Source organism: Saccopteryx leptura, chromosome 2 (assembly GCF_036850995.1).
Source record: "Saccopteryx leptura isolate mSacLep1 chromosome 2, mSacLep1_pri_phased_curated, whole genome shotgun sequence".
Classification (NCBI taxonomy): Eukaryota; Metazoa; Chordata; class Mammalia; order Chiroptera; family Emballonuridae; genus Saccopteryx; species Saccopteryx leptura.
Genome location: NC_089504.1, coordinates 250,259,547 through 250,283,325, shown reverse-complemented (window position 1 = coordinate 250,283,325; position 23,779 = coordinate 250,259,547). Strand labels below are relative to the sequence as shown.

General features: G+C 49.6%; 1 protein-coding gene across 1 annotated transcript in view; it reads left to right on the top strand.

Moving 5' to 3' along the window:
- Nucleotides 1–235: 235 nt before the first annotated feature.
- The window catches only part of LOC136391904 (transmembrane protein 132D-like), a 96,973-nt gene continuing 73,429 nt past the window's right edge, over nt 236–23,779 (top strand). The window contains exon 1 of the mRNA XM_066363804.1: nt 236–394. Within this exon, the coding sequence (XP_066219901.1) occupies nt 316–394 (79 nt within the window). The 5' untranslated portion in view covers nt 236–315. The remainder of the gene's footprint in view (nt 395–23,779) is intronic.

The following is a 23,779-nucleotide window of genomic DNA, read 5'->3' as shown; positions in this document are numbered from 1 at the left end:
CCAGTCCACGCTCAGGTTAACAGGAAGGGACCAGATCCGCGTGGATTAAAGTAAAAATATCACGGTGGGGGTGAGAGGGGGTGGGGTTTGCCTGCGCGCGCCGGACTCGGGAGGGAAACTCCAGAGCGGCGCGGCGGTCGCCCCCGGCCGGCCATGGACTGGAGGGAGGGGCGCGTAGGGCCCCGCGGCTGCTCGCGCCCCTAGCCGCGCACTCCCTCGCGGTGCAGCCCCGCTCCGGCTTCCGGGGGCTCGGCGACTGTGTCTGCGCCCAGACGTCGCCGGGGAACGGAGGATCTGCTCTCCCTGGTCTCCAGGATGTGCCCGTCTGAGATGGGGACGCTGTGGCACCGCTGGTCTCCCGTGTTCATCAGCCTGGCCGCCCTGTTCTCCAAAGGTGAGGGGACGCCGTGCCACCGCTGGCCCCGGGACGAACTTTGCTGGGAGTGAGTGCGTGGGAGGGTGTGCGTGACCGGGGGTGGCTGGGACCGAGGACGTGGGTGTGTGCAAGCGCGGATGAGTGTGTGCGCGCGGGTGCAGGAGCGCGTGCGGCCCCCAAGATCCGTGGCGGCTCCTTTGCGGCAGGTGTCTGCCCGCAGGACTTGGAAGGCGAGGCCCTCCTGCGAGACCGCAGAGGGACGGCAGGCAGGGACATTAATTAGCCTCGTCCACCGAAAGCCTTCCTTCTCAGTTGGGCAGGGGGCTGTGGAGACCCTTGAGAGGGGAGGTGGGATCGGGGAGGGCTGAACGGGACGTCAGGGGAGCGGGACTGGCCAGACCTGGAGGCCCGGACCGCTGGCCCCTCCCGCAGCACTAACCTAGAGCAGATCATCGCAGAGCAGTCCTCAGTGCGGGAACAAGAACGCTCCTGAGGCTTCTTGGGCCGCTGAAAACATGGCATTGCGTAGCAGGGGAGGCGGCTTTTCTGCGCAGGTCCTCGCCTCTGGCCCTCTGGGGCTACTTGTCCCCTCCAGCATCCCCGCAGGTTGGCCAACCCGAACTTGTCACCTGAGTTATCACAGCAGGACCCTGACAGGGCCATTCCTCCTCTCCCTTCTTGTGAGCATGTCCCTGTCTGTCGTTGGAACAGCAAGTTTGGAAGCTCAAAACACGGATTCCTGGGGGATGCCTGATTAGAGCCACCTCGGAGACTGTAGGAAGAAGTACCGGCAATTCCTTGTGTTTTATTGATTGGTAATCTTCTTTTCTGCTTGGTTCCCCTCAGTGCCCCTTTCCTGCAGAGAAATGTTTTAGAAGGAAAGTGGAGATTCTCAGCAGTCCCCTGAATTCCGATAAACAGATTTTTTTTTTTTTTTTACTCTGAGATTTTTCGAGATGAGCTCTGTCTTTCTCTGGGAAACTTCAGAGCCAGTGATCACGCATCGAGTCTTTTAATTACAGGAATTTTCTGTGCTCTGTGCTCTTCCGGAGTCCGTGGGGCCGTACTGCCGCTCTGGTTCTGAAGATAGCCCAAGACCGTCCCTTGTTGGGGTTTGGTGCTGGTGTGATTTGAGGGGATAGCTGACCTGGGCTGACCCTGCCAGGCTATCTGCAGTCTTTTCGAACGCAGTATGATGTACTCAGGTCTCCCCATGATGAGTTAGTGTGAGCCTGAGGACGTGGGCTTCCGGATTTATGATGTGTACAAGGCATGGAGAGAAAGGTCAGTGGAGCCAGGCAGATGGATGGGAGGTTAACAAAACCCACATCCACAGCCCCAGTGGACACATGAGTGTATCCGAGGCATATCTTTTTTTATTGGTTGTCACTGGGCTTTATCATAGCAATCGGCTTCCGTTCTTTTATGAAGAAAGCTATGGGGTAGCTTCATAAATACTACCCGACCGGCATGCGTTCTCGGTCACATGCGTTCTCGGACACATGCGTGGCTCTGTGACCGACTTCTCTGTCAGACTGAGCAGCGTGGAGGAGAACGGTGTTTTTCTTAGCACTCCTGGGCCCTTTTGAGTGGAAACCCCGAAAATGCCCTCAAAATACAGAGCTCTGGGACGCGGAGCTCTAAGCATGGGGGAACAAACCCTGAGCCCAGTGTGTGGCGTGTTTTGTGTGTTGAGCTTGGAGAACACAGCTCAGTTGTGCTGTGTAGCACAGTCCGGGACCCAGGCACAGTAGCCCGCTGATTATTTATGCTAAAGAACAAGAGGAATCCTGACAGTCCTTGTACAGTCCCTTTGTACACAATGTCATGGTGCGGATAGGACTTCCAAGGGTCTGGTCACTTTGGTTCCTCCTCCAGTGTGTTCAAGTCACTTTTCCTCTAGGATTCTCCAACCACCTGAATGTTCCAGACTAGCTTGGAACCAGATACAGACTATGTTTTAGAGGACTTTAATTGGAAGCTGACACACAGACGTGTATACATACACACACACAATCCCAAGTTCCTGATTTGTCTGGTTCTGATGGATAAGTGGGGAATATTGCCAAATATTAAATATCTGCTTCAACACACATATATACACACACACACATGTCCATATGTGTGTGTGTGTGTGTGTGTGTGTGTGTATATATATATATATAATTTTTTTTGTTTACTATATTGCCTTAATTCTTTCCAAATGTAAATCTTTTGCATGAACAAAAATGTCCATTGTAACATCAGGCTAATGTACTGGAACTTGACCTATGTTTAAGGAAGGGATGGGTCATAGAGGAAGCCCACCCTCGTACTGATCTTTTGAAAAGGAAATAAAAATAAAATTTCACTGGTTGCACTTCTGTCCCTTGGGACTTGGGAACTAGATCATGAAACAAAAAGTTTGACTAGCAACATTGTTGTACGGTCAAACCCCCCCCCCCCCCCCCCCCTTCCCAGGAGAAGCCAGAGAGCATGTGTCTTGCGTTCAGTGTCTAGCTTTTGTTGGGAATTTGCTGTGTTTGCATTAAGATGTGTTTGAACGTATGGTCTTCTCTTCATGGGAGGGGTCAGAAGTCTGGAAAGCAGAGGTCCAAGAAGATGAATGAGGGGGCGGGGGCGGGCAGGGAGCCATGGGAGGTTAACAAAATGCGAGCACATGCGGGCACTTGCGGGCTGCTGTCCGTGACCCTCACCTGCATTCCCCAGAGCAGTGGCGTTCTCTCCCAAGTGCTGGTGGGAAGTGGACACGCAGTGATCCGGGCTCCAGGGAGAGGAGCTGCTGGGTGGGCTGATGGGGTCCCTGTCTTGGGACTGGGCCTGCATCTGGCTCAGTGTAGCCAGGGACCTGCACGGTGGCTGTCCTGGGACATCTTCCGGCTCCGTGTTCCCACATTTTATAGCTTCTGTCTGAGGTCAGAAGAGGTGTTGGATGGTGGAGCCTCACCTCCCACACCCCTGGGCTGGGGGGAGCTCTGCTTCATGGTGATGAAGCAAGAGAGACCCAGGAGAGACAGCACGTTGGGGTGAGTGCACGCGTGTGCATGTGTATGTGTGAGTGAGACAGAGAGAGAGAGAGAGAGAGAGAGAGAGAGAGAGAGAGACTTTATTGCTTCCATTTAAATACTGTCAACATTAAAAGGCTAGGGAATTTTAGGCCATTTAAGTTTCATTTTCTCTCAAAGAATTAATTAATACATGGTTTTATTTAAAATAAAAACTTAAACGTATAGAAAGGTAGAATTCCAAGTACAAAGGTCTGTTTAATTCAGTTCTATTTTGAAAGCCGAGAAAAAAATGAAAAACAAAATAAAAGCTGCAAACTACCTTATTGCAGAAGCAGATGCTACTCTATATTTTTATTTCATGTAACATTTTCCCATTCACTCATTTATTCAGCCAGTCATTCCCATCCAACCATCTTTTGTCACTAATCTCATCCATCCATTCATCTATCCATCCATTCATCCATCCATCCATCCATCTGTCCATCCGTGCATCCATCCGTGTGTCCATCCATTTGTGCATCCATCCATGTGTCTGTCCGTTTATCCATCCATCCATCCATCCGTCTGTCCATAAATTTCTTCATCAACATTGAAGGCCACCTGCTTTTGGTGAACATGGAACTCTGCAGGAACTATTTCCGAGTGCTATATGGACACAGGGTTAGGAAGGTATTAAAGTGTCCTCAAGACCAGGGAAGTTTAGGGCCAGCCATTGTTTAAGACTGTTAAGTGCCAGCAACCACAGCACTGTGGTTTTAAGGGGTGAGCTCACCCCTTCCCCCAGTTCCATGTTCAGCACCCTGCTTCCTTTCCTGTCTGGTTTTCTTCTCCCCATTTCTTAGGCATTTTATAATAACTTCCCTCTGAGCACCAACATTCTGCTGGCCACGAGGAATATAGTGGAGAGAAAAAACAAAACCGACACGATGACTCTCCTCACAGAACTGGCAGTTTATGGGATGGACAGAAAAACGTTAGCCATGGAGAGGGATGTCATGTCCACCTGTGGTCCTGGAAAGGACAGAGCCAGCCTCTCTGAACACAGGCACACTGGTTTGTGTCTTAGCACCACTGGGGAGGCGTCCCTCAGCTCACAGATGGGTACGAGTGAACGGGATGCAGAGTGAGCAAGCCAGGAGGTGTGGACAGGTGCCAGGGACTAATGTGGGCTGGTGTGGCAGAGGTGGAGAGGACAGGGGGTATCGTGGGGCTCTGTGGAAGGAGAACCCACACTGACCGAATTGCGGGCAGCGCTCAGCGGGGCTGTGGAGAGAACCTGGCATGTCCCTGTTCACCTGGGCTGGCCCAGGTCACCCGTGTTGCCCCAGCACAGTTGGTAACAGCACCCTCTTCCACTGTCAGAGCCGTCCAGGGGTTCATCGAGCCCCGAAGTCACCCTTCCACGGGCCACTGCTGGGGCAGAGGGAAGTCATTACAGAGTGTGTCCAGTTCCTGGGTTCGCTGTCACGGGCTACCACAGACGTAACAACAGAACTCAATTGTCACACAGTTCTGGAGGCCGGGAGTCCCAATTCAGTGTCCCTGGGCTGAAGTCAAGATGTCAACAGGAGGCTTGAGGGGAGAAACATTTCTTGTCTCTTTCAGCTTCTAGTGACCACCTGCCGTCCTTGCCTTGGGGACCCCATCACTGTTACCTAGTGACCAGTGTCAGCTGATCCTCTCTGTTGCATCCTCATAGCTCCTTCTGTTCCGTGTGTCTGTGTGGAGTCAGACACACTCCACCACTCCCTCCCAACAAAGTCCACGTGGGGGGTGCCCACCAGAACCGTCTTGCATCTACGTCAGTCACATCTGCCAAGACCCCTCTCTCTCCCTTTGTTTTCCCAAATAGGGTGACATTCACAGCTACAAGGTACTTGGGCGCGGACATTGTTTGGGGGGCCTTTTTTCAACCATCTGTGGGGTGGCGTCTTAAGACTATTTTGTCTCCGCTCCTGAATTGTATGTAAGGCTCTTTAGGGCCAACAGCTCGGCATTTTTCCATCTTTCCTTTCTCTCTAGTACTTAGCCTAGTCCTTTGGACATTGCGAGGGCTCAATAAATGTTGAAGTATGCTGAGGGCTGTAGAAGACCGCTGTAAGAACCTTTGCCTAACAGTAGAATGGTTTGATGCTGGGTTGTTTTTTTTTTTAATCCCAGTAACTCAGTTGCTGGGGGAATACTTTGGTCAATAATCACAACAGCCCATGGTGGCTGGAGTAACCATGGTGTGTCAGGTACGATGCTCAATGATTGATGAAAATGATTTTTGTATGTGTGAATTTGCAAATACACTCCATGGATAGATTTGGCTTATTTAACCTTATTTTATAGATGCAGAAAGTGGGGCTCAGAGAAGTCCAGTCACTTGGCCACGGTCTGATAACACAAAACTTGGCAGAGTCTGAGCTCTGACGCCGCAGCCCGGACCATTAGCAACTCCACGTCCGGCTTGGGATTTAATAACTGATGCGGAGCTGTTTGTCAGGCAAAGAAATGTCGTCCGTGGTGCCAGGCGGGTGAAGGGCGCGTGTGGACAGGTCTCCATCTGAGTTTAGCTCCGAGCCTCGTTGTATGTGGTTGGCGCTCAGGATGTGTTGCCCGAGGGGTAAATGAAGGTCAAGTTCTTTAACCTTCTCAGTCTTGGTTCCTCTAGCAGCTCTCAGGAATGAGACCAGCAAGGGGCTGAATGAAGTAGAGATTTTACTGCCAAGTCTGTCAGAGATGTTGATTGGGCTCTGCAGGTGTGGACTGTGTGTGGTGGTCGTCTGGTTCAGGGAGCCATGACCTAGGGACCCATGACCCCTCCGTGTATGATCCAGCGCCCTGAGACGCCTCTCCCCCCACCCCCTGCGGGCTGAGGGGTCATAGAGGCGGGTGACAGAGTCTGCAGCCAGCGAGGAGGGGCCGTATTGCCCAGGGCAGAGGCACCTCAGTCAGCACAGAGCATGGAGGTGGTGATGTTGGCTTCAAGGTTATGAGGGAACAGGGGATGCATTTAAACACGGGTGGGAAGGACGTGCCGGTGAAGCCCCTTTGGGATGTGCTGTGTCTGGGGATCACCGTGACAGAACAGAGTCTGGACAGCAGGTGGATGTTTTGCCTGAGAACTCATTGATGCTGTGACTTTGATGGGATTTGAAAGGCCTCCCCCCCCCCTTCCCAACTGCAGCATAAAATATTCAAGTTCAGCCCTGGGATGTTTCCACTTTGAATTGTTTTCCCTCCAACTGGGAGTGTCGCAGATCGGCCACCAAGGGGTTTTCTCTATTCATCCAACAATTACATCGGAGGGCAGGTTATACACGCTTTGAGTTTGCGGACATGGCTGTGAAAGGAACTCTGCCTCCGGGAGAACACAGGTCAGCGGGAGGGGGGGGGGACTGGGACGTGGATGGTGACTTCTCTCTGGTCAGCGACAGAGGAGACAGATGGCAACGAAACTGTTCCTGGCTGATGTGGAGGAAGGGAGGAGTGACACCCCGTTGGAGCCTCTTTTCCGTGGACCCTGCGTGTCCCGTGTTGGCCGACGACAGAGCCTGCTGTGGCATTGGGGGGAGGGGTAATTTAGGAGATTGTGGGATGAGGTGCATAGGTCCCACATGAGCATCAGAACTGGGACCCGAGCCGGACGGGGGACCCCAGTGTCGAGAGACCCCTTGCACATCTACTGAGTGGGACCGGAACCTCTTCGGCTCCAAGAGGCACTGCCGGAAGGGACAGGAACGGGCGTGAGATGCGTGGGTGCGGCGTCTGGAGACAGTCTCGTCTTGTTACATGTGACATTGGATACCACGAACGTTGCAGAAACTCATGTTAGAAAATCCCGTCTGTGTTTTCTTCTCTTCCCCAGAGGACCGCCGGAAGGAGGCGAGGGCCTGACTGTCCCTTTCTGGCATTCCTTGTCACGAGTTGGCCCCCACACGCTCAAGGCAAGAGGCCGATCGGTTTTGATATCTCCAGGCTCTGTCCCTTCCCTTCGTTGCTGGGATTTGAAGGTTCACCTTGGGTTTCTTTGTGCTGAATGCCCCTCTCCCCCCCAAAAAGGAGCGGTCTCCTGTTGTCATCCCCAAGGCCTCTGCAGGGCTGTTCTCGGTCAGCACGGAACAAGTGCTCTGAAGAAAGGCATCGAAGCAGATCTTCCGCTGGTGGGAGCCTCCTTCCCAGTGTGAAGCCAAGTGTGAGAGGAGCCCCGAGAAGCTACGGGTGGAAGGGAGGAAGGGGTCCCCTTGAGTTCTGTCCATTTAAGGAAAGACTTTCTAGTGATGAATAACTAGACCTGTGTGGGTTGCAGGGACACAGTTACCTAAGGGATGCAGTCATGAGTGGGCTAGCTGTGGTGTGGTCTTACGTCAATACCCAGGTCTCAGTGGCTTAACTTGGGGAAGGTTTATTTCTTGTTGCAGAGTCTAGTCGAACCCCACCCCCCATTTGGAGGACCCATGGCCTCCGAGGTCATCACTGTAGGGGAAGAGAGGGGCTGGGGTATCCTGTGGGATGTATTGAAGGTCCACATGTGGGAAGGGCTTCATTCCTTGTACAGACACCTCATTGGCCAGCCCTTACACAGGGCCTCCGTCTAACCCAGGGAAGATGAGAAAATATACAGAAGTCCATTAGTATATTTGCTAAACACTCACCGTGTCCACCAAGAGGGAGGAGGAGGAAACGTATTGGTTCCTGTAACTTGAATTCTGCAGGCAAAGACAGCATCAGGCAAGGCTGGATCTAGGTGCTCCTGGGATGCCCAAGGGACCTAGAATCTCTTTGCTTCTCTTTAGACATATGGGTTCTATTCTTTTAGACATTATGTCCTTTATGTAAGCAAGATACTTTCCAAGCTCAGAAGGATTTTTTTTTTTTTTTTTTTTTTTACCCTAAAAGAAAAAATAAAGAGCATTGTTTCTTAAGAGTTCCATGAAAGTTCTGGGCCTGTGTCCTTTGGGCCAACTGCTCCATGAGCCTCCTGGAATCAGCCCCTGTGCCCAGGATGACAGGGTAGGCACAGGCCGACTGGCTCAGGCTTAGGCAGTGAGCTTCCGCTTGCAGCCTGGCGCGGGAACGGACCCATATCCCCCATTAGGACAATGAGGATGGCCGATACCAAATCATTTGGAAACAAAATAATTTGACCTGAAAGGGGCCAATGGATGCCGGGCAGTCCACAAAACGGCCATATCCCGCTCTCTGGGTTGTCGTGACTTGAAACCTCGTAGGCGAATAGTCCCCACATCCTCTGTTATTTCACCCAAGGGGGGCTTGTCCATTCCTGCTCAGGTGACAACTGGTGGTACCGAGCTGTCCCTTCGCGGGGCAGTCACTCACCCTCTGAGTGTCTAAGTGGAACGCAAGCTTTGTTTTCCATGGCTGTAATTTCACGCAGTCCTTAATTAGATATGAAAAACAGCGCACAATGGGGATTACCGTTGTGAATAGATACATGCATGATGAGTGCTGTGAAAAGCAGCCTAAGAAGCCGACACACACACACACACACACACACACACACACACACACACACGCTTGCTTGTTTTACCAGCATTCCATGTTTTGAAATGTGATCTCAGTGAAACTACTGAGAACTGTGTTGACCAGGAAGGGCACAGCCCCGGTGATATTATCTACACTTTTAAGAGGGAGCGGCGCCGACCGTGAAAAGGGAGGACGAAGAATTTGACGTACAGCCCCCTACAAATGAGTTCTGCCACTGCCACCCCCATCCCCTCCCCGGTTCTGCATACCTGGTTCCAATAACCCGAATGTTCTGCTTGGCTTCCTTAATTAGCTAGCCCGTGTTAGGGAGCTGGGTTTCGCCTGCAGTTCAGACAAGCGTAACCCCAAAGCAGTGCGGGAAAACAATTTTCACGGCGCTCCGCTTTTAAAGACAGCCTTATTGAAACCCCGAGAAAGGGCAAGAGCTACAAGCAGTGTGCGTTTGGGCCAGATACCACATTTATTTTATTTTATTTTATTTTATTTTATTTTATTATTTTATTTTATTTTATTTTATTTTATTTTAATTTTATTTTTTACACTATCCTGAAGTCATCTTCCCAGAATTGTTTTGGATGGGTAAAGAGATTTCTGAGAGGGAAATGACATTCTCATGATTCTTGCACAGTTTAAATGGGGAAGCCGCCCCTGAGAAACTGAAGGATGTGGAAGAAATAATGTCACCCTGGTGCCGTCATACATCTTCAGAGAGAGAGAGGGCCTGCCTTTGTGCTGCCACCCAGTGTCTTCCTGCGTTTTGATGGCAGCGGTCTGGTGTTCTGATGGACAGATCACACGTGCCTGTGGCCCGCAAGTCTGTCCGCATCCTGGGCTCCCACCATGGATATTGTGTTCGTATTTGGAAACCAGGAGGTTTTCTTTTTCCCCACAAGTGTGTGGATTTTCCTGCTTTCCTTGAGGGGTGAGCGGCAGTGACGTGGGTTCATGAGGGCAGCTAACTAGCTAACTGGAGGGCGTTGAGCAGCCCCCAACACGTGAGGAGATACAATCTCTTGACCTGCGCCACTCTTGTTCCAACACAGCGTCTGCCCCGCCCCCCTCCCCTGCAGTCCCCTTTGTCATGGGTTTGAACTTCTGTGTTTTTCTTAGAGTAGAGAAGTTGCCCTCTGGGCTTGGGGCGGTCAGCAGGGGGCAAACTACAGACAAGGAGCCCCATGTTTGTTTCCTGAGTCTGACAACCCTCCTGGGTTCAGTGTCCCTGGGCACCTCCTGCCGCGTGTGTGACATCTGCCTTTAATTTCAGGGTGCTGCTTGATCTCATCTAATGCTTTGATTTTGTGTCGCTGAGGTATTGGGAACCGTGCCCCTGAAACTCAGAGGTATGAATGGAGGGACTGATGTGTAGGGCTTTCCAGGGGTGTGTGCCTGGAGATGTTTGAATGGGAATGAGTTTGCAGATCCTCACCTTTTTTTAATGTATTTATTTGCTCTTAAAAAAATTTTAAAATATTTATTGATTTTTAGAGAGATGGAGGGAGGAGAGAGAGAGACACTGACCCACTGTCCCACCCATCACTGCATTCACCAGTTGAGTCTAGCATGTGCCCGGACCGAGGATTGAACCCACAACCTTGGCATATTCTGTTGATGCTCCAAACAATTGAGCTACCTGGCCAGGGCCGATGTATGGACTCTTTAGCTTGATCTGTCTAAGCTAAATTACCATCACCCTCCCTCTCACACGCATGCACATACATACACGCACGCACATACATGCATGCACGCACCTCGTTTGGTTTTACAATAGAAAGGTGCCTCTCACCCATCTATTATGATACACACAGGCTGATTATGATGCATAGCCTTATTATGATTCATATCTTCCCGGTGTTAGAACCTCCACAGTCCCCAACACACAACGAGGCGATTCCTTCCTGTGAGGCAACGGCACACTTCCAACCCTGTAGCTCGTTCATGAAAGATGTAGATTTACAAAAAACAAATTAGTTGTTTTGTTTTTTTTTAATTTTAAAATGTCATTTTCAAAACACAGGTAACACACTTAGGTTCCTTTTCCCGTGCGGCTGTCGTCACCATAATAATGCCCATGGGAGGAGGAGGTTTTGGACTACTGAGACTCTGTCAGTGAGAAGAAATGGCAGAGTATACACACACGTTTTCGTGGTGGGGGTAGCACAATAGGGTGAAGGATACATGGCTTTCAAGATGAAAAGCACCGTTCTGAGTTAGGATGAAATACTGTGAGCGCAGTGCATCGGAGATATAAATTCAGGAGGAGGGAAAGGAACAATGTAACATTTCTGATCGTTTGTGAAGAACTTTTTCATGGATTTTATAAATGGATGGTGGTAGGTGTTAAGCCATTGTTACTTATAATTCCAGTGGATACAGTGTAGAAGAGCAATCTAACCATTTGATTTTAAATGTCAAGATTTACAACGTCACTGAGCAAGTTTGTCCTTAGCAACTATTGAAACAGGATGAAGCCTATCAGATTTCAGTTTCTAAAGGTGCAAGTGGTTGCGCTGTTTGAAAAGTTTTCTCTTTAGGAGTCGCAGGAAGCAGTACCCAGGAAAGACCACTGTCTTTAGAATAGTTCTCAGCCCGGGTGACACCAACTTCCTTTGCCCAAGTCACACCGCAGACCAGGACAGTCCAGAGAGCCTCGGGTCAGACCCAGGCACCTGTCGTTTCAAAAGCTCCCCTAAGAGAGAGTTCGGTGTGGAATGCAGGCTGAGAACCATGTGGCAAAGCCAACAGAGGGAGACACCTGTCTCTACTACGTGAAGGATTCTGAACCATGGCTGCCCGCCGCAATCACAGGAGAAGGTGTTTTGGAGGGCTGGTGTCTGGTTAGTTGAGTTAAACTGGCATGGAGTATACGTCCCCTCTCAATTGCACGCTTCCACGCATTTTGACCAAATGTGTTTGGTCTTGGCACCATGGCCTACTTTCTCTTACCCTCATCCCCTGATCTATTATGGTCTGTATGTGTAGGTTTGCTTCTTCCAGAATGTTGTACCCCTGTACTATGTTAGCCTTTTGAGTTAGGTTTCTGGCCACATAGCATAATGTATGTAGTGCTCTTCCAGGTTGCCGGGTATATCAGGAGCTCGTTTCTCTTTATTACGGGATGGGATGACGTGGTGGTGGTGGTGGGGCAGTGTTCGCTTATCCGTTCACCTGAGGCAAGACACCAGAGCTGTTGATAGTCCCAGCTGTTAGGAACTAGCCTCTTGTAAGCATTTGTGGACGTGTTCTGGTAGGCACGTATGTTTTCATCTCTGTGGGTCTGAGATTTCCGGGTCACGTGGGAAGGGCACGTGTACCATAGTAAGAAGCCACCCAGCTGTCTGGGAAAGTGGTTGAGCCCTTTGGCGTTTGCTCCAGCTGTTCCATGGTTTTGCCAACCACAGACATTTTTTTCACAGCTTGGCTTCATTTTAGCCATTTTGATAGACGTGTAATGGTATCTCACGGTGGCCTCAGTGTGCATCCCCCTAATTGCTAATGATGTTGAGTGCTTCGTAGGGGCTTATTTGCCATCTGTCTGTCTTCTGGAGGCAGAGTTACTGTTCCAATCCCTGGCTGTTTTTTAAAATGGGCAGCTCATTTTGCTTGTCTCATCCAGTTTTGAGAATTGTATATCTTGTCGGCAAGTCTCTCATCACAGATGTGATTTGAAAAAAATATTTTTTTTTCTCAGTTTGTCCTATGTCATTTCTTTTTACAAGTCATCCTCAGAGTGGACTTATTTGTTTTAGTGAGGTCCAATTTACCTTTTCTTCTTTTATGCGATTGCTTTTGTTGTCATCACTTGGAAAGCTTGGTCAAAGGAGAGGTTGCAAAGGTTTTCTCTTATATGTTCTTTTTGTTTGTGTGTGTGACAGAGACAAAGATAGGGACAGACAGTCAGGAGGGGAGAGAGATGAGAAGCATCAGTTCTTTGCTGCAGCACTTTAGTTGTTCATTGATTGCTTTCTCATATGTGCCTTGGCTGGGGGTGGGGGGGGCTACAGCAGAGCGAGTGACCCCTTGCTCAAACCAGCGACCTTGGGCTCAAGCTGGTGAGCCTTGCTCAATCAAACCAGATGAGCCTGCGCTCAAGCCAGCGACCTTGGGGCTTCGAACCTGGGTCCTCCGCGTCCCAGTTCGTGGCTCTATCCACTGCGCCACCGCCTGGTCAGGCTATTATATCTTCCTCTCGTGGGTTTGATAGTTTTAGATTTACAATGAGGTCTGTGATCCCTTCGGGGTTACTTTTAGTTTGCAATGTATGGGTTGTTCCAGTGTTCATGTAGGGATGCCAATTACTCTTTCATAATTTACTATAAAGACTTATTTCTCTCTTATGTTGGCTTTGTGTTTTCACCAAGATTATTTGACAGTATGTGGTAAGCATATCTTGGACTCTCTGTTTTGTTCCCCTGATCTATGTATGTGTCTGTCCTCTCACCAAAATCTTCCTGTCTCTATGACCGTTCTTTATAATGAATCTCGAAATCAGGTCATGCAAAATCCTCCAAGCTTGGTTTCTTTTTCAAACATGCTTTGGCTCTTCTAGTGTGTCTGATTTGCAATATAAATTTTGGAACTGGGAACTGGTTTGCTGATTCTTAAAAAAAAAAAAAAAAGGATTCTGCTGGAGTTTTATTGAGATTGCACTGAGTTAGCAGAAAACACACCTTGGTAATACTGGGACCTGCCATCTTCATCCTTGAATGTGAGACTGCTGACAGCTTCCTTAGGCTCTTCCTTTGATTTCCACAGTCACGGTGGGATCGTTGTCAGCCCACAGATGCTGGACGTAGGCTTTGGATTTATACCAGTGTTTCTCAGGGTTCTGGGTACCATGGTGAATAATTTTCTATACAGTTGCAACCTTTATTGCAACTGTATAGAACACAATTGATTCTTGTGTATTGGCTTTATACCCTAAACTCACTTATATTTATTTTTTCATTGCTATTTTATTTATTTTTTTGGTAGATTCTTGGGGGTGTTTTACATGGGTGATCGTGTCATCTGTGAACGCACTTTTATTGCTCCCTTCCCAACCGGAATGCTGTTTTCTTTCTTCCGTTGATGCTGGCTAGAATCCCAGGATGATGCTGGACAGGAGGGTGAGAGCTCCCCTTCTGGTCTGCGCCCAATCTGACACAATTAACTGTGGTCATGTAGGTTTCTTCCAAATGATTTCCCTCCCTCCCTCCCTCTCTTCCTTCTCCTCCTCCTGTTCCGCCTCCTCTTCTTCCCCCTCCACCTTCTCCTTCTCCTTCTCCTTCTTTTCTTCTTCCTCTTCCGCCTCTCCTCCTCCTCCTCCTCCTTCTTCTTCTCCTTCTCCCTCTTCCTCCTCCTCCTCTTCTTCTTCTTTGAGATGAGGAAGTTCTGCTCTTCTCTTAAAGCAGTGGTTCTCAACCACTAATGCCGTGACCCCGCAATACAGTTCCTCATGTTGCGGTGACCCCAAACCAAAAAATAATTTTGGTGGCTACTTCATAACTGTAATTTTGCTACAGTTATGATTCGGAATGTAAATACCTGATATGCATTATGTATTTTCCGATGGCTTTAGGCGACCCTGCTGGGGTCACGACCCACAGGTTGAGAACCGTTGTCTTAAAGTGTTTTTATCATAAATGGTTTTTATCTTAAGAGGTTTTTTTTTATCATAAATGGATGTTGAACATTGTCCAGTTTTTTTTGTTAGATCAGTTGCCACAATTACATGGTTTCCTTAGCTGTTCTGTTGATATTGTAAGTTACATTGATTTTTCAGATATCGAAACACCCTGTATTCCTCGTGCAAAGCTAACTCAGTCATGGTAGGATTCTTTCTATATATTGCTGTATTTGATTTGTCAGTATTTTCTTAAGGGTTGTGTGTGTGTGTGTATGTCTAAACTACTTTCTGTAGTTTTCTTTTATGAACCATTTCGGTGTCAGGGTCATAACTTTGTCTAGTTTTGGTACCGGGGTAATATTAGTGTCATAAACTGCAATGAGGAATGTCTTCTTCTGTTTTCTGGAAGAGGCTATAATGTCAGTGCTCAGACTTCTTTAAATGGTTTTAATTTTCTGGTAAAACCACCTGAGTCTGGAGATTTTTTTCAGTAGTTTTTAAATTGCAAATTCACTTTGATAGTGTCAGGAGTATTCAAATGATTTATTTTGTATTGAGTGAGTTTTGGTAGTTGGTGATTCTTTTGGAGGAATTGGTCCATTTTATCCAACTTGTCAGATGTGTGGAATTGCTTTAGCCTGTCCGTGACTGTGAGATCCGTAATGTTGTCCTATATTTTATTTCTGCAACTGATAGTATGTTTCTTTTTTCTCTTTTTTCCCCCCCTTGATCCACCTGGCTTAAGAATTGTATCTGTTTTCAAAGGACTAGCTTTCAATTTTCATTAATTTTTCTCCATCATTTTACTTTGATCATTTTTATTGATTCTACTCTAATTGTTTCCTTTTGTGGTTTTGGGCTCAATTTTCTGTAGTGTCTTCACATGGAAGCACAAGATCATTTGTTGAGACATGTCTTTTCCCCCCCTCAAAATGAGCACTTAATGCTATGCATTTTCCTCTAGATGCAGCTTTAGTTCTGTCCCTCAGACTTTTATGTTATATACATTTACTTCTTTTCAACTTACAATTATTTTCCCTAATTTTCTTCCTGACTTTTTTTTTTGAACCATACGCTATTTAGATGTTTGCCGTTCACTTTTGAGATATTTGAAGCTCATCTTCCTGACACGTTTCTGTTTGTGATTTGTAATGTAACTCCATTTGGTCACTTTTTGATCAATGTCAGCCTGTTAAATTTAATTTTCGAAGTAAAATAATAAAAAAAAGAAATGTACATTTGAAACTATAGGATCCTATTAACCAACGTCACCCCAATATTTAATAAAAATTTAGTTGAATAGAAAAGGAACTTTCAATTATGCAATACAGTATTACCTGATATAGTCCGCATGCTACAGATGATGTTTCCCCCATATTAATAGACCTCGTTCCATGTTTTCTGTTCCTGTCTTTATCTTTTCAGTGTACTTTTTGGTAGACCTCATAGGACTAGATGTTGCTCTCTCTCCACTCCAATAGTCAATTTTATTTTTTTAATGGATATGTTTAGGCAATTCACATGGTTGGGTTAAAATATGCCATCTTCCTACCTGTATGATAGATGTTCTCTTGGTCATTATATCTCTCCCTTCTTTGTGTGCTTTTTAGTTAGTGGAATACCTTTTATAATTGTGTTTTATCTCTCCTGTTGGGTTATTATTTACACTTTAAAGAAGCCACTGCAGTGGTTGCCCCCAGGGTTTTCAGTCACAGACCTTTAATTAATCACAATCTAATTTCCAGGCACGACTACACTGCTCCACGTGTCCTGTAAGAACCTCCCCATGATACCTTTCCAAACGCCTTCCACCCACTTCACTTTATTCACATCATTTATTTTACTTTGACACACGTGCTATAAACCTACCTGCGATTGTTACTGTTTTTTGCTTTATGCAGTCAATTAGGTTTTGGAGCAACTGGAAATAAGACCCCCTCCAAAAAAATGGATTGTATGTCTACCTACACTTGAATCTTTTCTAGAACCCTGCCTTTCTTTGTGTGCGTCCAGGTTTCTGCCTGGTGACGCATTCTTGCTGCGTGAAGATTCTCCGTTCACATGTCTTGTGTCAGAGGCATGATGGCAAAATGCTCCAGCATATGACCCCTCCACCCCCTCCAGGCTGACAGGACACTGGGGGCAGCTGCCACCTGAGAAGCCACCCCAGCCTTAGTGCAAGGGGGCAGGATGCCGGGCTTCTTTCTCCCCCTCCACCCCCACCACTCTCCTGCTGATGGCTTTCATTCATCCAGCCCACCCTAAACCCAGATGACCCGGGAGCCTGGGCATGCGCACATGCAGAACCAAACAGGGACCGCGGAGGACATGCCGTAGGTGGCATCCATCGATTCATCTTCAGTGACCTCCAGTGTAACCACTTAAGCAGAGCTAATTTTGTTACCAACTGTAGTAAGGAAAAGCACCCACTGAGATTCTCAGTCATACCCCAGAAAAGACAAACAGGTTGGGGGGTGGGGTGGATGTTGAGAATGTGGGGGGGTGAGCCCAGCTGGCTCAGGGAGGTCTTTCCATGTGGGGGATCATGTGGCCAGCAGGTGAGGGGCTCAAAGGGAGTCCACATAAATACACAGTTACTTTGTAAGTGAGTGTGGTATCTGTGTGAGCCATCTCATGTTCTGAAAAGGGGGCTCTTTGCACAGAGGAACAATAAACTGTTTAATTTTTTTATTGACTTTAGGAAGAGGGAGGGAGAGAGAGAGAGAGAGAGAGAGAGAGAGAGAGGCAGAGAGATATCAACTTGTTCCACTTATTTCTGCATTCATTAGTTGATTCCTGTATGTGTCTTGACCGGAGATCGAACTTGCAACCTTAGCGTATCAGGACAATGCGCTAACCAACTGAGATATCCGGCCAGGGCTGTAGCGCTCTGTTTACATAAATCAGTTTTCAAGACTTTCCGGAAGCAAGTATTGTGAGGTTATTGATGGTTTCACCATCTTCCTGGGAAGGAACTTCCTGGAACAGATCGTGAAGTCATTTTGATAAAGATGGTCTCCGTGTTCAGTCTGGTTGATTAAGTTCTGTGGATACAAAGGGTCTCAGTTCCTTGGGCACAGTGAACAGACACTGAGCCAGCCCATAATTACCCAAGATTCTATCTCGGCTTTAGGCATCACCCTCCCATCGCCAATGAGTCCGTGCGCGCTCCCCCATGGAGGTCACAGTGGTGGCTCCCATGAAGACCTCAGAGGGATGTGGCCTGGATGCTCGGAGGAGAAGCAGCCACCTCTGTGCCAATTTGCAGACACCCAGGAGTCGGCTTTCCAGAATGGGCTGTCTGATCACCGCCTAAGGGCCCTGCAGGGAGGCTGCGAGATAAGGCTTTGGGTCACAGCTGTCCACGCGCACGTGTGTGCACGTCTGTGTGGTTCACAGGTAGATGTGGGCTGCTGTTCTCAAATTGCTGTGCCTGCTGTTTTGATCGTGTCTATTTGCTGGCTGACTGTGGGAGGTGAATGAGGAGCCTCTCCGTGACCTTACTTATCCTAGGCATTTAAGGCTGTTTCTCAGCAGAACAAGCGGAGAAGGAGAGCTCCCCCCCCCTCCCTCTCTCCCTCCCTCCTTCCCTCCCTCCCTCCCTCCCTCCCTCTCTCCCTCCCTCTGTTAGCAAGTGCCTCGGAGAGTCAGTGCTGGTCAGCTGGGTGCGTGGGTCTGACGTGCAGACACGGAGAGGCTGGGATATGGGAGAGGTCACAGACGCCTCGTTCGGTTTCATCTCATTCGCAGGGTGGTTCTCCAAATGTGCCTGTGTCTGAGCTGTGGCGGACAGGATCCATTTCGACTCTGCTCTGGAATAATATTAATAGTTTCCTGTTGTTCTTTTTCTTCACGAGGTCAGAACGGGGCTGTCTACTTAACAAATTCCCTCACTCACTCTGGGGCCAGGCAGGGGGCATTCACTCTCCTGCCATGTTTGTGTAGGCGGCCTCTGTTCCCGCCTCCCCCAAGGGCATTGTGCTCCTTCTGAGGACCCACCCCCTGCCCCATATCAGTCTGTACAGCCAGCGGGCTGAGCCCCTCTCAGTTCCAGAGGTGAGGACATGGGCCAGGCCTGAGGCAGTCACCACATTCCACACAGCCAGCCACAGTGACGGGGTTGAGGATTCACACTGAATTCAATCCCAGGAAAGGCAAGGCGGGACTCGTGACTTTCGGTGACAACTTTGGGAAGGAGAGCGTCCTGTGTTATGGTGATTCGTTGCAGGAAGGGTGATGCAAGCAGGAGCTGTAGGGTGCTGTCCCGTAGAGGTCAGTGATGACACCAGCACGGAGACCCAGCGAGAGGCATGTGCTATGGCATCGTGTGAGGCTTGATCAGCTGGACCTGAAGCCGTGCACTTTCCCCCAGCGCTGTTCAGCTACATGAGCCCATAAAGTCTCTCTCTCTCTCTCTCTCTCTCTGTCTCTTTCCCTTCAGCTGATTTGACTTAGGTTTGTGTCATTTGCTGTTGAAAGAGCCCTGACTAAGATACTCATGACAGGAGTTGTGACAACCACAAGAAGTGACAATCAGCCATTCTCTCCACCGCCCCTCACACCAGCCTCTGAGCAGAGAGGGGACGCAGAGCTGGAGAGAAGGCTGTCTTTGCTCCTCTCTCGGTTGCTGCCGGCATCACGACAACACTGCAAGTCCTTGTTCCCAGTGGTAGGATTCCGCGGTGAGGAGGCTGGGACTTGTGTTTAAATCACCAAAGAACCGTCCTTGGAGAGGAGAGAACAGTTCCTGGCTCATTGCCTGTTCCCGTAGCAGGGAAGATTCACGCAAAACATAAGGGGCTCCGCTTGTGTTGATTTGCTTGTTGTTTTGACTTATTTGTCTTGTTCCTGGTGAGCGATTTGAGACACCGGGGACTGCGTTTTGGGGGAGGGGGCAGGCGGGCGGTGGGGGTCCCTTGCACGGAGTCTCTGCACTTTTAACCGCATTTATGAGAACATAGCCCGAGAATACTTGCACAGCTTTCGTAAATAATGAATAGCTGGATGGGGGAGAACGCTAATGTTGATTAAATTGGAGATCTCCGGGCCAGAGCTAACGACACGGCAGCTGGCAGGTCAAACGTTGCCCATGGACATGCCGAGTTGGATCAATAGAACGTTGTTGTCTTCTTAATGGCCTTGTCAACATTTTCCAGTCAGGAGACTTGACGTGGTTTTGGATGCCTGGCATCCGCTGAAATTTGGACGCTCCGGCAAGGCTAGTTTTCCTAGGGGCCTTCCTCAGTGGGGGCTCCCTCCCCCCTAGATGAGGCGCACCCCTTTGGTCTGCCTCCCCTCCAACCCCCACCCTGCCAACCTTGCTGGTTTTAGCCTCTACCTGCCCTCCCCCCCCCCCCCACTGGCTGGAGCCCAGGCCATCCGGCAGCTACGGTGTCAACGCCTGTCTTCTGAGCTGTGCCCGCTGGATGTCCGTGTGTCCTGCCTCTCACATTTGTCTGCATGTGGACCCTCGACGCCCTTCTCAGTGTGAGTCAGGGCAGCACGGGTTTCCTTGCCCGTGGAGTCAGTTGTTCTGTACAGAGAGGAGACGGGATGAGAAGGGAGGGCGGAAACACCCACACAGAGCTGCCCAGGTTCTGATACGTGGTTTACATTTGCGTTTCATACATTAACGCTTCTAGTGTGCTCACACACACAATGACCCTTTCAGAGCTGATTTGTAATCAGTATTTTCCTGGGAGGTTCTTTGAGAATTGAAAGCTCAAGCCAAATAGTTTTTTTGATGCTTTCTCTGGTGTAAATCCATTCACTCATCCACCCATTCACTCATCCACCCACTCACCCATCCATCCATTATCTATCCATCCATCCACCCACCATCCATCCATCCATCCATCTATCCATTTATCCTTCATCCATCCATCCATCTATCCATCATTCAGTATTTGCCAAGCATCTCCAGTATGCAGGGCACTGTGGTGAATAAGACCAAGGTGTCTGCCCCTCATGGAGCGTATGCTCTAGTGGGGGAGGCAGACAACAAAACAGTGATACGTGGAATAATTTCAGAAATGCTAAGTGCCAGGAAGGAGACAGTACTGAGTGAACACACATTGAGGAGGGCGTGGTCTTTGGAGAATGTGGCAGGTGGGGCCACCATGTAGAGGTGACTGTTGCATAGAGACTGCTATGCTTATATACACCCCCCCATTCATATCTGAACACCCTTCCTTCATGCAGTGGTATCTGGGAGAAGAGACCTTGGGGAGGGGGTTAGGGTTAGATGAGGCCGTGAGGGTGGGGCCCCCAGGAAGGGATTAGAGCCCTTTAGGAGTCCCCAGAGGGCTTGATTCTGGCCTCTGCCATCTGATACGTGATGACAGTGACAAGCGGGTCCTCATCAGAATTCAGCTGTGGCCGCGTCCTGACCGCCGACATCGTGCCTCCATGAGTGTGAGAAATAAATCATATTATTTATAAGCCACACGGTCTGTGGAACAGATTAAGGTGAGACTCGAGGCTCTTGTGAGGTTATTTGGGAGCATGACTTTCTAGGGTCCGAGCGAAGGCCCCGAGGCTGAGGTACGGGGAGGCCTACTGGTCTAAGCCACATTAGGAACACCCTTTCTGGGAAGGGCCACCCAGTGCATCCTGTGGTCTCTGCGGACCATGCAGCCCCTGTCACCACTGTTTAACTTTGTCCTTGTAGTGTGAAAGCAGCCAGGCAGTGTGTCCACAGTGTCTCCTTGCTGCTATTCTGACGGAACTTTATTTATAAACATGGACGTTGCAATTCCGTGTGCTTTCACACGCGTCAAGAAGTTATAAATGGCTTCTTTTAGGAGCCATTTAAACATGTGAGAACATACTCACTTTGTGGGCTGCCTGAGAGCACGTGGCGGCCTGGATTTGACCGCCTGCTGTTGTCCGCAGGTCCTCGGGCATGGGGGGTGGCACAGCAGAGAAGGACGGGGCTGGGCAGTGGGGCCGGACACCCCGGTGGAAACGGCTCATGTCGGGCAAATAAATCCACGGCAAGTGGGTGAACGAAGGGAAGGGTTTGCAAATCAGAGTGACAGGGTCTCATCTATATTTTAAAAATTTACCATCTGAAACTCTCAGTCCAGCCCAGATTACCTTCCTTTTGCAAGTGGTCTGGAATTGATCCTCAAAAAGAGTCTGTTTGCCCTAGCTGGATAGCTCAGTTGGTTAGAGCATCATCCCGAAGCACAGAGGTTGCTGGTTCAATCCCTGGTCAGGGCACATACTGGAACAGATCTATATTCCTGTCTCTCTCTCACTCGCTCGCTCTCCCGTCCCTTTCTCTCTCACTAAAATTGATAAATAAAAAAATTAAAAATTAAAAGAGTCTGTTCCCGCCCACCCACCCCCACCCTCGCCACTCACAAAAATGGAAACAAAGCATTGTTAGGTCTATTGAGCGGGCAGGGCTTTGTGAGCTCCAACCCCGGTAGATGGGAGTCCGTCCGTCCGTCCGTCCGTCTGTAGCTGGTGTCTGTGGACTCATCCTCTCTGTGAAGGTGACGGAACCAGGTGGCAAAGGGTCAGGCGGAGCTGGGCTCACGCTGGCTTCATGCCCGGCGCCATTGGAGCAGGCAGCGCAGAGCAGGGTGCCCGAGCTTCTGCCGCAGAGACCTCCCGCTGCCTCTGACTAATCCTCTCAGATCCCCATTGTTTGTTTTCATCGTCACGCAGGCGACAACAGTCTGGCTCGGTGTTAATTGTTTCTTGGTTCTGCCCTTCCTGGCCTTGCGGTAAATCAGCAGAATGGGGTGGGAACGTCAGCCAGGACGGCTGGCTCTTCCCCTCTTGGCAGGCGGGCTCCCTCTCCATGTTGTTAATCACAAACGGAACAACGCGTCTTCTCCGGGGAGCCCCCCCCGCCCCCCCCATCCCATCTCAGACACGGAGACAAAGCGATTTGCAGATTAATAGTCTTTGCTGCATGAGTCTGAGGCGGGGAATTCAAGGGGAAAAACAGCTTCTGAACAGTTCAGTCAAAATAGTGTCTCTCCTCCACCACAGTGGTGACCCAGGGGCTTCTCTGCTTCTCCCTCCAACAATGCCCCCCTTCTTGTTGTCATAGAGCTGTCTGACGCCAGGCAACGGGGCTTCGTTTAGGGTCTTTCAACAAGACGAGGGTAGGATTTTGGTTTTCTTTGGAGAGCTGCCTACCGGGCACATCGTGAACGGAGGATCGCGCGCCACGTGGGAGTGACGCCTCCTGACGTTCACGCAGGGGCACGCAGCCTCTCTCTGTCCGCGTCGCGTGCCGTGCCCTTTGAACTCCGTGAATCGTGCGCGGGGCACGTCTTTAGCCCCTGGATGGTCTGATCCGGTGGAGATGACCCCTCCCAGCCAGGCGTAGACAAGCCAACATCCTGTTCCACGTCTAACCCAGAAATGTCAGTAGGAAGCCGCGCCACGCCGCTGGGCAAGTGTTTGAAGAAGCATTTGCTCTGAAAACTGAATGGATGTGGCCTTTAGTTGGATGGACGGCGTGCTTCTAAACGTCCAGGCCTGGGTGGTGGCGGCGGTTGGGGAAGGGAGCTGATTCCACCTTCAAAGCTTTTAGACAGGAGGAGATAAGTTCTGAAGTTGTTCTGCGGACAGATAAAAAGTGTTTTTTGAACAGCGAATGCTGAGGAGATAACACCGCTGTTGGGGCCCTGGGTGGGGGGAGGGGGCATCGCAGTGGAACGGCGTGTTCACTCTGGAACATCAAGAAGGCTGTTTGATCAGAAGGTTCACGTTCGCGCGGCTGGAACTGTCTCCCTTTCTCCACTTCTGCTACAGATTGGATTAGGGATCTGTGCCTCTGAACTCCTGCTTTTTCCTGAGGAGATAACACCCCTGTCAACAAGCCAGACGATCACAGCAGCTCTGGGTCTTCCCCTCACAACCCAGCCGAGGGATCTGATCCTCACGGTGCGGGCTGCTGTGGAACACCCGGTGGCATGGGATTAGAAAGCGTTGGTTTCTGATGACTGCTGTTGGAAGGAGCCCGGCAGGGTGTATCCCAGGGACACCGGAGAATTGGATAACTTCAGGAGAGTGTATCTCTGAGTCAAGACTGAAGATGAAGGGAGGCGGATCGTTGGGGGATGCAGACCCACACGCGTGTGGATGGGGGAGCCGCATGTCCAACCCATCCCCCCGCCCCTCCAATTCCTGGCCCACTGAGGCTGGAAAGTGGAGAGCCACACCAGAGCTCAGGGGCCGGGGGTGCCAAGACCAGCCTTGAAGCACTTTGTGGCCTCAGATGATTGTTTTTGGCCCCAAAATGGCACCTGTGGTTTCCCGGTGAACGTTGGG